The sequence below is a fragment of the Sceloporus occidentalis genome, unplaced genomic scaffold (assembly GCF_023333645.1).
Source record: "Sceloporus occidentalis isolate IW3139 unplaced genomic scaffold, rSceOcc1.0.p SCAF_10, whole genome shotgun sequence".
NCBI lineage: Eukaryota > Metazoa > Chordata > Lepidosauria > Squamata > Phrynosomatidae > Sceloporus > Sceloporus occidentalis.
The window spans coordinates 8,771,123-8,784,214 of record NW_028316990.1 but is presented as its reverse complement, the minus strand read 5'-3'; the positions used below and the strand labels follow the sequence as shown (position 1 = coordinate 8,784,214).

The 13,092-nt window shown below is 44.8% G+C and overlaps 1 protein-coding gene across 2 annotated transcripts; it reads left to right on the top strand.

Moving 5' to 3' along the window:
• The first annotated feature begins 6,487 nt into the window (after positions 1–6,487).
• SNAI3 (snail family transcriptional repressor 3) lies at positions 6,488–13,092 on the top strand. 2 transcript variants are annotated; one of them, XM_089540882.1, is made up of 3 exons: positions 6,488–6,617; positions 9,482–10,105; positions 12,305–13,092. In XM_089540882.1, the coding sequence occupies exons 1-3, from the start codon at positions 6,533–6,535 to the stop codon at positions 12,487–12,489; spliced, it is 894 nt and encodes a 297-aa protein (XP_089397008.1). In that variant the 5' UTR covers positions 6,488–6,532; the 3' UTR covers positions 12,490–13,092. The 2 variants fall into 2 exon arrangements, with proteins under 2 accessions (XP_089397008.1, XP_089397010.1); XM_089540884.1 differs by lacking the exon at positions 12,305–13,092 and adding an exon at positions 11,569–11,850.

The window sequence follows — 13,092 nt, the reverse complement described above, 5'->3', positions numbered from 1 at the left end:
CTTTGTAGGATTATTTATTATGCCCGCTGTTCAGCCATGGCCACAAGGAACATGTCAGTGAAAACTGCGCATGGGAACGCCGACAGGAGTTTCGAAAGGATCTGCAGAATTAAACCCCCAAATATTCAACCCACCCCTTCTCTCCTCCCCTTGGCGACCCTTGCTTGTTTTCTACCAGGTTTTGTGATAACTAGAGGTTCCTCGTGGGGGTTTTTTCTTCTTCTTCTACATCTCTCAGTGTGACAATAACTCTTTTCACATTTTCTATAGAGACAGCAGAAGTAGTTGACTCTTGATATCGCAATATCTGTGTTCGGATAGGAACAATAGTATTTTTATGAAGCATTATTTTTTAAAGTATATTTTTTAAAGAAAAAAATGTGGCCCGGATTTTTGTTAAAGAAAAATATGACACTCCAATTTGAGAATTTCAGGCTGGAAGTTTGTTTTGGGGGGTGGAGGAAGGGGGGAGGCATGCGGGAACTTGGAATGTAGAAAGGACCTCTTTTCATTAACACAGGAGTAATGGGGTGGTTGTCTTTTTATAAAAATGGTCTGGGGGTGGGGGGAAGAAGTCTCTTTTTCTGATGTAAAGAAAAAGATCTTTGATGAAATTACCTATCTGTGTCTTTTTCATATTTGAAGTACTAGTCCGCTTTTTGTTTGCAGAAGCTAAATGGCTTACCATTTTTAGGTGGTCGAGGACATGAAAAGCCATGATCTAAAGCCAAGATCATAAAGCTGGTTCTGCAGTGTTAGTATGATGGAACTTTCTTCTATCTAAAAACCCTGAAACTGGGTCTGAAATGTCCCCAAAGGGCTGCATATGTGTATGGATTTTGGGGGGTGTCTAGGGGGTTGTGGTGGAAGGAAAGCTCACCCAACCCTAAATTTACTAGCAGGAGCAGGTCACTTGACAGACTGTACGCCTTTGAACCCTGGACAAGAAAGCTGATTCTCACCTCTGATGTGAACTCACCAGGGAGCCTTAAGCAAGCCACTTTCTCTTGGCCTCAGCCCAAATAACCTGCACTAGGGCCATAACAGCACAGATCCACCTTGCTTGTTGTAAGGAGTGAAATGGCCTTCTTATGTTATTGTCTCAACTCCCAAGAGATTCTGTGTAACTCGATGGTCCAGGTCTTGTACTGTTAGACTACAGCTCCCAACAACCCCCTCCAACATGTTAATAGTGAGGGACATTGGGAGTTGCAGTACTTGGACAGTGATATGATTTGCACACTTTTTTTAAAGCATTGGACAGGCCAGAGGCTGGGGAGAGGGTAAGCAGCCATAGAATGCAAAGGTATAAATGGCATGGGGCCTGTCTGCCAGCTTGCAATGGTTAAGATTGCTAACAATTCACATGTGAACTCTGCAAGTGAGCAGCACAATCAAATGGCAGAGCAACTTTCCTCAACTGGCTGCTTTCTAGCTCTGACTTGTTCAATGGTTGTATTTCCTGGGAGTGATAGAAGTTGTAGTCTAGGTCATCTGGAGAGAGGTACCAGCCTGGGGAAGATGTGTGCCAATGGCTACTCCTTTCTAGGAACCTCCAAGAATGTTTCTGTTTCATAGTGTCTGGTTAAAGGAAGTGATCATGGACTTGCCTGGAGGTAAAGAGTCTGAAAGCTTGTCAGACTCTTTGCCTTGCCAGGCATTATTGCTTAGAGGATCCTATTGGTTTCTTAATGTGTTTCCTACTTGATGATGAAATATGAAAGCTCAGGGAGATCTTGGTTGGGTATGGCAGAAGAGCTTTCCTTTCCTTGGGTAGCTAATGTCGGAATCTCAGGTGTATGTATCTCAACCCAATTACTTTCTCGGTATAAATCTGTCAGTGGGATCTATGCATCTATGTGGTCAATAAGGACCACATAGAAGCCAATGTGGTGTCATAACTATGTGTTGGTCTAGTATTCCATGAACCAGAGTTCAAATCCTTGCTCAACCATGGAAACCCATCAAGTTCCTTTGAGCAAGTCAGACTCTATCAGTCTTTGAGGAAGGGAATGGCAAACCTCCTCTAAATAAATACTGCCAAGAAAACCTTAGGATAGACTCGCCATAAGTCAGGGTTGACTTGAAAGCAAAAAGGCAACGATGGTTTAGGAGTTATTTAAAAATGGTTGTCCAGACTGGCACTCTTTTATAGTATCTTTCCCTTTTGCATGGATGTACCGTGCAAAATACTGTGTTGTAATCGCAACACTAACCTCGAGGGGGAGTCACAGTTTCACTTGTGGTCTTTGACATTTCTTCCTCTTTGATAACTCTCCTTGATAAATTGTTTTGGGCCAAGTCATCTGCATGCCTATGACTGGGAACCTATCCCAAAAACATGGAATGCAGCATTACTTAACTCTTGCATTAGTTTCCCAGCCTCAATACTCCCACTTCCCCTTTAACCTGGCTCTCTGGGGTCATTCTTCCAGGGAAGAAGGAAAGAAGCTACATGTGTGAGAGAGAGATTGAAGCAGAAGTCTTTGGGGATGTTTCATGTTTTTAAATGGATTTTTGCAACTGCTATTTCTCACAGGTTTAAGATGAGTGGTTGCCTGATTTTAAAGATCTTTGGATTCATTGTAAACCTCCTGGACTCCTATCCTACTTGGCTTCTACTGGTGAAATGGAAAAGAAAAGAAATTAATACAGGCTGAGTCTCTCTTATCCAGAATTCTGAAATCCAAAATACTCCAAAACCCACACATTTTTTCACGGGTGGCTGAGATAGTGAAGCCTTTGCTTTCTGACAGCTCAATCCACCAAACTTTGCTCCATGCACAGAATTATTTTTAAAATATGGTACTATATACATAAAGCATATGTGAAATGTAACTGAATTTTGTCTTTAGACCTGGGGTCCATCTCCAAGATATCTTATGAAGTATGTGCAAATGTTCCAAAATCTTTTAAAAATGCAAACTCCAAGTGTTACGGTGAAGGGTGACCATACCTTTGTACGTAAAAGAGGCGAAAGGCCACTTGGTTTAGTGTCACAGTGAATGATGTTCGTGGGTGGATATGGGCTAGATAGACTTAGCCTTTGGTTTGTTATTGTCACAGTCCAATAATAAGACTAGTGCTTTGACTTTCCTTCACCACAAGCGTCCCTGAATCCCGAAAACCCGAAAGACTTGGACTGCTCAAGGCTGTGCCAGGCCAGATAAGGAGCCCTTTCCCCAAACATGCCACTGCCTCATCTCTTTCCCCATTGCCAGCTCTCCTTAGCTGGGCCTTTAGTCAAGACCTCCATCCCTTCTTCAATCTCTAATGTTTTCATTCTTCTCTCTGTATCAGTTTCCAGCTTGCATCTTTTTATAAATATATATATATGCCAGGATGACGCAGGAGCATCTTATCTCCGGTGGGGCTTCTGTCAACACTTCAGCCCCCAACCTGTGTCCATAGGAGGCCAGAGGGCTTTGCGGCTTCATTCAACTCTATCTCTCCCTCTCTTGCCTTGAGATTTCCTGTCTGCTGCTCTAAAACATAGCACAGAGGTCAGCCAAGCAGTGGAAAACTCCATGCTCTTTTCGAAAGATGCGAGGTGGGAGAATATTTACCTGGGATTTAACTGATTTTAGAATGAGTCAAGGGAGAAAATATTTCAAGACACCCCACCCTGCCACCAAATCTGGATGCGCCAGAAGCCTGGGTCTCATGGATATAGTACCTGGTGTGTTAAACTTTGGACTTATCACAAGATGATGTGGCTCACTGGACAGGACGATAATACCTGATAAGATGAAGGCAGGAGGAAAAGAGGAAGACTAAATTGCAAGTGGATAGGCTCCATCAAGAAAGCCATGACTGCTTTGAGTTTGCAAACAATTTTTTTTGCAGGTTTGCAAGACTTGAGTTTGCAAGACCTGAACAGGATATTTTTTGTGGGTTTTTCGGGCTCTGTGGCCATGTTCTAGAAGAGTTTATTCCTGACGTTTCACCAGCATCTCTGGCTGGCATCTGATGCTGGCAAAAGGTCAGGAATAAACTCTTGCAGAACATGGCCACAGAGCCTGAAAAACCCACAAAAAACTATGGGTGCTGGCCATGAAAGCCTTTGATTTCACATAGGATAGTTGATGATCGGGGACCTTGGAGGTCTCTCATTCTTAGGGTCACCATAAGCCGACAGCAAATAACCATTTGCAAATGTGTGTGTTTTTGGAGTCAGTCTCAGTTCTTAGGGAAGCCTAGTTGGTCAAAGGCACATGCATTTCTGCTGCTCTGCTGATTTAAAGCTAAACCCTGACAGGCTTGTGAAGTCGAAGGCTTTCATGGCCGGCATCCATAGTTTTTTGTGGGTTTTTGGGGGTATGTGGCTCTGTCCTAGAAGAGTTTCTTCCCGACGTTTCACCAGCATCTGTGGCTGGCATCTTCAGAGAATGACAGGCTTGGCTTGACATTTAAATATATTTGTTCCCTTACAAAGGCCTAGGAAACTTTAAATTTCCCTTCTCTGATGACCAGCTGCAGAAGGCGGTCAGGGACGGAGGAAGGTTCCAGCATTTGCTTTTTCACCTGACCCTCTGACAAACAGTGGCAAGGTGAGGAAGTTCTTTGAATTGGGTGCTCCTAGATATTGCTTATCTCCTGGCCTCTGCTTGGCTTCAAAGGAGTTTGCAAATATCTCCTAAGCGCCTGAGATCTCCTAGTGAAGCAACCCAGGCAGGTGACAGAGGGCAATGGGTTGGAAGAAGCAAAATACCTCCATCTGACTCAGTGAAGATTAGCAAAATAATCCCAGGACAGGTGGGGCAAGAGACCTGAAACAGAGAAAATAGAAGAAAAGGTATAAGGGTTCCAGGAACTACTGCATGGTGACTTTATACTACAGGAACTTAAACAGATGTTTAATCTGGACTTAGGCTGCATCTTCTAGATTCTAGAAACCATGCAGTTTGACAAGAGTGCTGGTGCCTCGCCAAACTGCCAATCCCAGCATCCTGTGGGATGGAGCCACAGCAGTTGAAGTGGTGTCAAACTGTGTTATTTCTATAGCTTTTTGTGGGTTTTTCAGACTATGTGGCTGTGTCCGAGAAGAGTTTATTCCTGACATTTCACCGGCATCTGTGGCTGGCATCTTCAGAGAATGCTGGCATGGAAGAGAGTTGGGTGTGTGTGTGTGTGTGTATGCACGTATACATACATACATACTGTGTGACCCTGGATTATTTCTATAATGTAGATGAACCCTAGGACAAAGGCCGGGGTTTGAATCCCCACTCAGCTATGGCATCCTATTGTGGAGGACCTTGGACCAGTCACACACTCTCAGCCTTAGAGGAAGGCAGTTGCAAACCTTTTGCCAAACACACCCGTCGGAGAGGGTCATTGTAAATTGGAGTGAATCTGGAAGCACATAACATTGAGAACCAGCATGGTGCTGTGGTTTCAATGTTGCCTAGGATTCTTACAGACCAGATTTCAAATCTTTTCTAATCCTAAACCATGGTAACCCTAGGCAAGGGACTTACTTGCTCAGCCTCAGAGGAAGGCAATGGGCAAACTTCCTCTGGGCAAATCTTGCTCAGAAAACCCCATGGTTGGGTTGTCTTGGGATCGCTGGAAGTTGGGAAGGACCTGAAGGTACACAACAGCAGCAACCACAAACATGGAGGATGGAGCCAGCTTGTTTTCTGCTTCCCCCAAGACCAGGACATTGGATGCAATCTCCAGGAAAAGAGATTCCAGCTCAACCTTAGGAGGGACTTCCTGAAAGTGAGATCTGTTAGATGGTAGAATAAGATGCCTTGGAAAGTGGTAGAGTCTCCTTCTTTGAAGGTCTTTAAACAGAGGCTGGAGGGCCATCTATCACAAGGAAGGCATGAATTGTGTCTTCCTGCATGGCAGAAGGGGGTTAGATTGGATGGCCCTTGGGGGATCTTTTCTCTTGCAACTCTTCTATAGAGATTCTGTGCCTTCCTGCATGGCAGAAGGGAGTTGGATTGGATGGCCCTTGGAGGATAGAGTTGATGTCTTCCTGCATGGCAGAAGGGGGTGGACTGGATGGCCTTTGGGGGATCCCTTCCTTTCCAACTCTTCTAGGTAGATTCTATCTCTTCCTGCATGGCTGAAGGGGGTTGGCCTGGATGGCCTTTGGGGAATTCCCTTCCAACTGTTCTAGATAGATGCTATGTCTTCCTGCATGGCTGAAGGGGGTTAGACTGGATGGCCCTTGTATGTGTGTGTGGGGGGGTTCCCTTCCAACTCTTTCCCATTCTTTCCAACTCTTCTAGGATTCTTGGGCTGGAGGGTGCCAAGGGCTGCCCTGCTCCTCCTTTTTCCAGGCACTGCTGGCACCTGGTGGGCTTCCCCCTTGGCCTCCTTTTGGGCTGGGCACCTGCCCAGGAGGAGGAGGAGGCAGGCTGCCCAGACCAGCCCTCCTGGGCTGGGGTTGGCTTGGCTGGCAGCCCATGCTAATGCCTCCCCTGGCTTTAGGCTGGAGTCCACCTGCTGCCCATCCAGCTGGTGAGGGACTTGGATCCTGCCTTTGGGGCTGCATCTTCTCCTGCTCTTCTTCCTTGCCATGCCTCGCTCCTTCTTGGTCAAGAAGCCTTCCTCCAGCACCCGCCGGGTGCCCAACTATGGCCAGCTGGAGAGCCAGCACCAAGGTAAGGAAAGGAGACTGACAGCTGCCTGGATCAAGAGCTTTCTCTGTGCACTTGTACCCCTTCTGTTACCCTTTCTCCTACTACACCTTGCTACTTTAACCCTCTTTCATACTTTCTTCCTACCTACTCTACCTTCTTCTTCCTCTCATTTGATCCTCCTGTATTCCTTCTCTTTCGTCTATCTTACTCCTTTACTTCTATTTATTGACTGTATACTCTGCTCTTCAGCCAGAAAGGCTGTCAGAGAGGCTTACGGATAGTTAGTGAATGGCTCACTTTCTTATGCTTTTTTCCGCACTTACTCTACCATTAACACTTTTTATTACAATTCAGAGACCTAGCCGTGTTAGTCTGGAAAATCAGTTCGGCCAAAGGGTCTTGTAGCAATTTTGAAACTCACTGAGCAAAAGACTTTGTAGTTGTTGTGTGCTTTCAAGCCATTTCCAACTTTTGGCAAACCTATCATCATGAGTTTTTCTTGGAAAGATTTCTTCAGAGGAGGTTTGCCGTTGCTTTCCCTCCGAGGCTGAGACTATGTGTCTTGCCCAAGATCACCGAGAAACTTTTAAATGGTTTCCCATTCTATGGACAACTTAATTACATTTATCTGTTTTAGTGATGACTGCTTTTTAATTAGAATTCAGAGCCCTTGCCATGTTGGTCTGGAAAACCAGGATTCAGATCTTGTATGTTGCACCTTTGAGACTCACTGGCAAAAGAGTAACAACATCCAAAATCCACAACGGATTTTGGGCCCACTAAAATGTGCAAAAGACATGTCGCAAGCTATATGTCCAACATGGCTATCCTTGGATATATTCTATGAACTAAAGTTGTTGTGTTGTTCTTGTCTGCCTTCAAGTCATTTCTGACTTACGGAGATCCTAAGATGAACCTATCCTGCGGTTTTCTTGGCAAGCTTTGTTCAGAGGAGGTTTATCATTGCTTTCCTCTGAGGCTGAGAGTATGTGACTCACCTAAGGTCACCCAGTGGGTTTCATGGCAGAGGTGGGATTCGAAACCTGGTCTTGAGACCAACACTCAAACCACTATGCCAAGAAAGAATAACAACATCCAAAACCCACAAAGCATTTTGGGCCAGCCAAAACACATGTTGTAAGCTATGTGGCCAACATGGCTATCCTTGGATATGTTCTATGAGCTAAAGAAGTTGTAGCAGAAACTTTGGCAGACTTGCATCTGAGGAAGTAGATCCAGTCCATGATGACAGATTATGCCACAACTTGAGTTTCAAGGGTTCAACAAAATCCCTTTGCCACAAATGCCAGTGTCCCATAGCATGGAGCCTTGGCAGATAAGGCTTTGTCAAACTGCATTAATTCTGCAGTGTAGATTAGCTTGGGAAAATAACTCCTAGACTCTCATGGCATGACCAGGATTCTGGGGGTTGCAGTCTAAAAAGGTAATACCCCCCTGCACTAAGTTCTACTAAGGGTTGTTTGTATCCCTCAGTTTATGAGCACCCATTGCTCCTGAAAGCTGAATTTGGCCTGGATAAATTGGCCCCTGTGTGCCAGGATGGGTTCTCCACTTAACCTTCCTCTCTACATTGGTAAAGAATGTAAAGAGAAGAGTGGTGGCATGCTGCTATTTTAAAAATGCCAAGTGCCACTTCTGTTGCATGGGAGGCCTGCTTGAGTTGCATTATTCAAGAGGGCGAGTGCAAGACTCTTTTGGCGAAAGGAATGGCATCTTGTTGTTTCAAAGCAATGCTTAGACGTTGTGGCTGTTCTGGACAAACCTTTTCAAAACTTGCACCAGAAAATATAACGTATACATGTAACATGCACAACTCCCCTTTGGTGCAACCGTTCTGCAAGTCTATTTCCAACCTCTCCCTTCATTCTGGATGTGTCATAATCAGAGGTGCAGCTATTTGCAAGCAAGAATTCGTCTCTCCAAACGAAATTTTCCTTCCGTTCCCAAATGTCTGGCATTGCAGAAGCTCCTTCGCACCCAGAACTCACATATTTGCTGTGTTTGCATTCCATGGATAACTTGGCCTGGCTTCCTTTTCTTTGGATGCCCAATCTCTATTTCAAAATGCTGAACTGAAGTTTAAAAGTGACTGCGATGCTAGAATTTTGCGGAGGAAAATTTCATTTGAGGGGGGCAAAATTTTTATCAGGGGGTGTGTGACAATACTCATATTTTGCCTCCATCCTTGGAGCTTCATCTTGGTCCTAATTTTAAAAAACCCAACAACAACAACAACCTGCAACACTGCCTGATATAATAATAACTTTTTAGTATCTGGCGTTGAGAGAGTCCCCATTTGGACTACAGCTCCCAAAATCCCCAGCCAACATGGCCATTCCCAAGCTGGTAGGATAGCGCCCCAATGAAGGACCCTCTAAACTTAACCTAAGTTTTTTATTTTACTTGAAAGCAAGGGGCTCATGCAGACAAGGGTTGAGATGGCAAAAAGGTATTGAGGAAGGGCAGACAAGCCAGGAAAGGCTGCAGCAGTTTTTGCTTTTGCCAGAGCCTCCTGGAAAGAGGAAGACTCCAAACCCTCCTTTCTTTTCCCTCAGTGCTGAGTTAATGGAGCGCGAATGACTTTTTGCACCTTGAACCCAGTTTGCAGCAATTGCCAAAGGACTAGGAAGGAAAGTGGGAGGAAGGCACAAGCAGCTGAAAAAGTGGGATGGCAGAGAGTTAACTTTTGAGTCACCTTGGCAAACTGGGAGAGTTGGAAGACATCATGTCATGTTTTTATTTTCTATCGTTTTTGGAAGGTCAGAGGTTTTCTGGGGCAGGCGATGAGCTTTAATGTGCTGAGAGGTGAGGGGCTTGACTTGTATTGCTGTGACTTGTAATGGGTATGTGTGTTTCCCTTTCAGAATCCAATGGATCCTGGAAGCCGGTGGCATTCCCTCTCCTCATTCAGGACACCTTGGCATGCCCGGCGGCAGCACCCTACGAAGCCGAGAGTCTGTGGGAACGCGGCTCCATCGTCGCTTGCCTCTCTCCTCCTCTTCCTCAGAGCATCGAGACCAAGGGGGAACCCATCTCAGGACCCCAAGTCGGCATTGTGGAGGGCACCAAAGGCAGCCAGTTTGTGGCTACCCCTCTCCGAGACAACCAGAATAACCTCAACCTCCCTCCTCTGTTCAGCCTGCCCCACCGGAGGACTCCCAACCTGGGCAGCCTGGCAGAAGGAGAAGGGAGTATATTGCTGGGGGAACCAGGCATGGCCGCCGAACCTTGGGGACCCTTCAAATGTTCAGACTGCCGCAAGGCCTATGGCACAGCTTCGGGTCTGTCGCGGCACAGGCAGCAGCGCTGCAAGGTGCAGGCGGTGGCCAGGAAATATTTCACCTGTAAGTACTGTGACAAGGAATATGCCAGTTTAGGCGCCCTGAAGATGCACATCCGTACCCACACGCTGCCCTGCATTTGCAAGATCTGCGGCAAAGCCTTCTCCCGGCCCTGGTTGTTGCAGGGCCACATCCGGACGCACACAGGTAGGACACGTTTCCAGAGGAAAGGCTTGGTGGATGGGGAAACAGATGTGTAAATGGCTTCTCTCTTCAAGCGTGAAGAAAATGAGAGTGGTACCAGCCAAATTAGCCAAAATATATACTGTATGTATTTATGTATAAGTCTAGAAATCAAAAAAAGTGACTCCAAAAACCTGACTTGACTTATCCATGGGTAAATGAACGTATTGTACTTTAACTCTTAAATATAAAATGGAACTATCTCCTGGGGAAAAGCAAGAGACTAATCTATCATGGAAGCACTGATGTCCCTCTATTCTCTCTTCGATCCAGCTTTTAATATGAACGCAAACAGTTATGCCTTCTGGAATTTTGTAAGTCCTTTGGCATTGTTTTCCTTTGCTTTATCCTTTACATCCTTTGTTACATGGCCCTAAATTTTACCCTTGACTTATCCATGGGTCCTATCAAAATCCATCATTTTGGCTCCAAAACCTGCCCTCGACTTATACGTGAGGTCGACTTATAGTCGAGTATATGGTAATAATGGAGATGTTGGAAATGTGGAGAAACTAGAGGGACCTTCTTCCATATGTGACGGACTTGTCCCCAAACAGAAGAAATTCTGGTTGGTCCTACATAATACAACAAAAGACATATTTCCTATTAAAATTAGGATGCGACCAGGATTTTATCTCCTGAAAATGATAGATGGAGAGACAGTTAAGAAAGACATTAAGTATATTTTATACTTTGCATCAGCAGCTAGGATGGTCTTTGCCCAAAAACAAAGGGACAACAAAACTCCACCAATTCATGGTTGGCTTTTTGGATATATATATATATTTTAAAGATGGAGATGGATCAATTGGCAACATTAATAAAAGCAAATTCATTGAGAAAGCATGAAAGAGATTGGAATGATCTTGGGCCAAGGAGAGGCGGATGCACCTAGGAAAGAACTAGTACTAAATTTTGGCTTGGATGGGAATTCCTGCAATTTATAGAGCCATGCTATTAAGAGTTGGAAAAAGGTGGAAGACTTAACTATGAGGAATGGGATGTGTGGTCCTTAGCCCTTTTTTTGAAAAGCTGACATTTGAAATCAAAAGAGCGGATGGATATGTAGAAATGGAGGCATTTGGACAATTTGGTGGCCTATTATTATTATCATTGTTATCATTATTATGCTTATAAAGAGCCCCTCACTGCCTGCCATCCTAACAACAACAATAATGGATTTCTTTCACTCACTCACTCACTCACTCACTCACTCACTCACTCACTCATTCATATCCTCCTTTCCCCCAACACAGGACTCAAACTGGCTTACAAATTTAAAACTGCAAAGCATACAAAAATAAAACATATGGCCTACATTTTTGCTACCTCTGTTTACTTTGCTTCTTGGTGTTGTTCAGATTTTTTTGGGTTGCAATCCTTAATTGATATGTCACCTTAATATTTTCTGTATTTATTAATTGCAGAAGAACCAAATAAGTAGTTTATAGAGGAACCATTCACTCCAGTACAGAATGTTCTCATTCCATGTTCACCAACCTGGAGCTGCTCCTGATTTTAGTCTGTGGTTTAAAGAAGGTCGCAAAAAGGCGGAACCTTTTTGGGGAATGCATAGTTCAGCACCTTGGGAGATCCTTTCAACATCAGCCTACAAACCTGGAGAAAATTCATCACCCCATTGACATGGATGCCAGCAACCGCCGCTGTGCAAGGCTGCATCCACACGGCAGAAATAATCCAGTTTGACACTACTTTAACCGTCATGGCTCAATGCTATAGAATTCTTGGAACTGTAGTACAGTGGGTCCTTGTTATCCACTGGGGTTTGGTTCCAGGATCCTCCTTGGATAACAAAATCCATGGATGCTCAAGTCCCATTAAATATAATGGCAGAGCAAAATGCTGTCCCTTATATAAAATGGAAAATCAAGGTTTGGAATATATACTTTTTTTCAAGCCATGGATGCTTGAATCTGTGGATAAAAAAATCCGTGGATAAGGAGGGCCGATTGTATGGTCAGATTTTAGCCTTAGTCAGATTGCTCTGGTGCCCCAACAAACTACAATTCCTTGAGCATTGAGCCATGGCGGTGAAAGTGGTGTCAAACTGCTTCATTTCTGCAGTGTATAGAAGCAGCCTTGGTCAGCCTTGGCTTAGCCTCTTGGTCAGTTTCTCAACTATTTTTCCTCTTTTTTTCCCAGGAGAGAAGCCCTATGCCTGCTCTCATTGCAGCCGCGCTTTTGCCGACCGCTCCAACCTCCGCGCCCATTTGCAGACCCATTCCGAAGTCAAGAAGTATCAATGCCACTCCTGTCTGAAGACCTTTTCCCGGATGTCTCTCCTCTTGCGGCACGAAGAGGCGTCCTGCTGTCCTGCTGCGACCTGATGCAACTTTACGATCTTCTGCAACTGTTTTGGAGGGCTAAGAAAAGAGACTTGGAAGGCTGAAGAAATGCACCACGAAGCACTAAGGTTGGAAAGGCATCCTAGAGCAAAAACATTGGACCTCTATGGACTGACCTCTTGTTCCAAAGAATGCTCGACTTCCTAACCGGTCCCAAGAGCTCAATCCTTCCCAAACTGAAAACAGATTGCTCTGCGGCCCGGTTATTTTGTGCAATAATTTTACAATTCTGGGATGCTGGTTGGTTTTGAAATCCTCATGCGCTGAATTCTTCTCCAAAACTTTTATCCATCTTGCATTCTGGATGCGATGATCCACCAAAACTGTGCACCTTGTACCCAAGCGAAAGCGTTTTCTTGGACTATCTGGTTGTTCGGACATTTTCTTGTTTTCTGCTTCCAATTCAAAAGTATTGTTTGGGGTGGAAAAAAACAAAGGATGTCCATCCATGCTCTGCTTCCGCTTGTTTCCTTTTGGCATTAAAGGATTCCCCTCTTCTGATCTGAGATTGTGGTCATTTATTGATTTTTGGTGACCGTAACATGCCATTTTCTTTCTTGGCATGTTTGCCATTACCATCCTCTG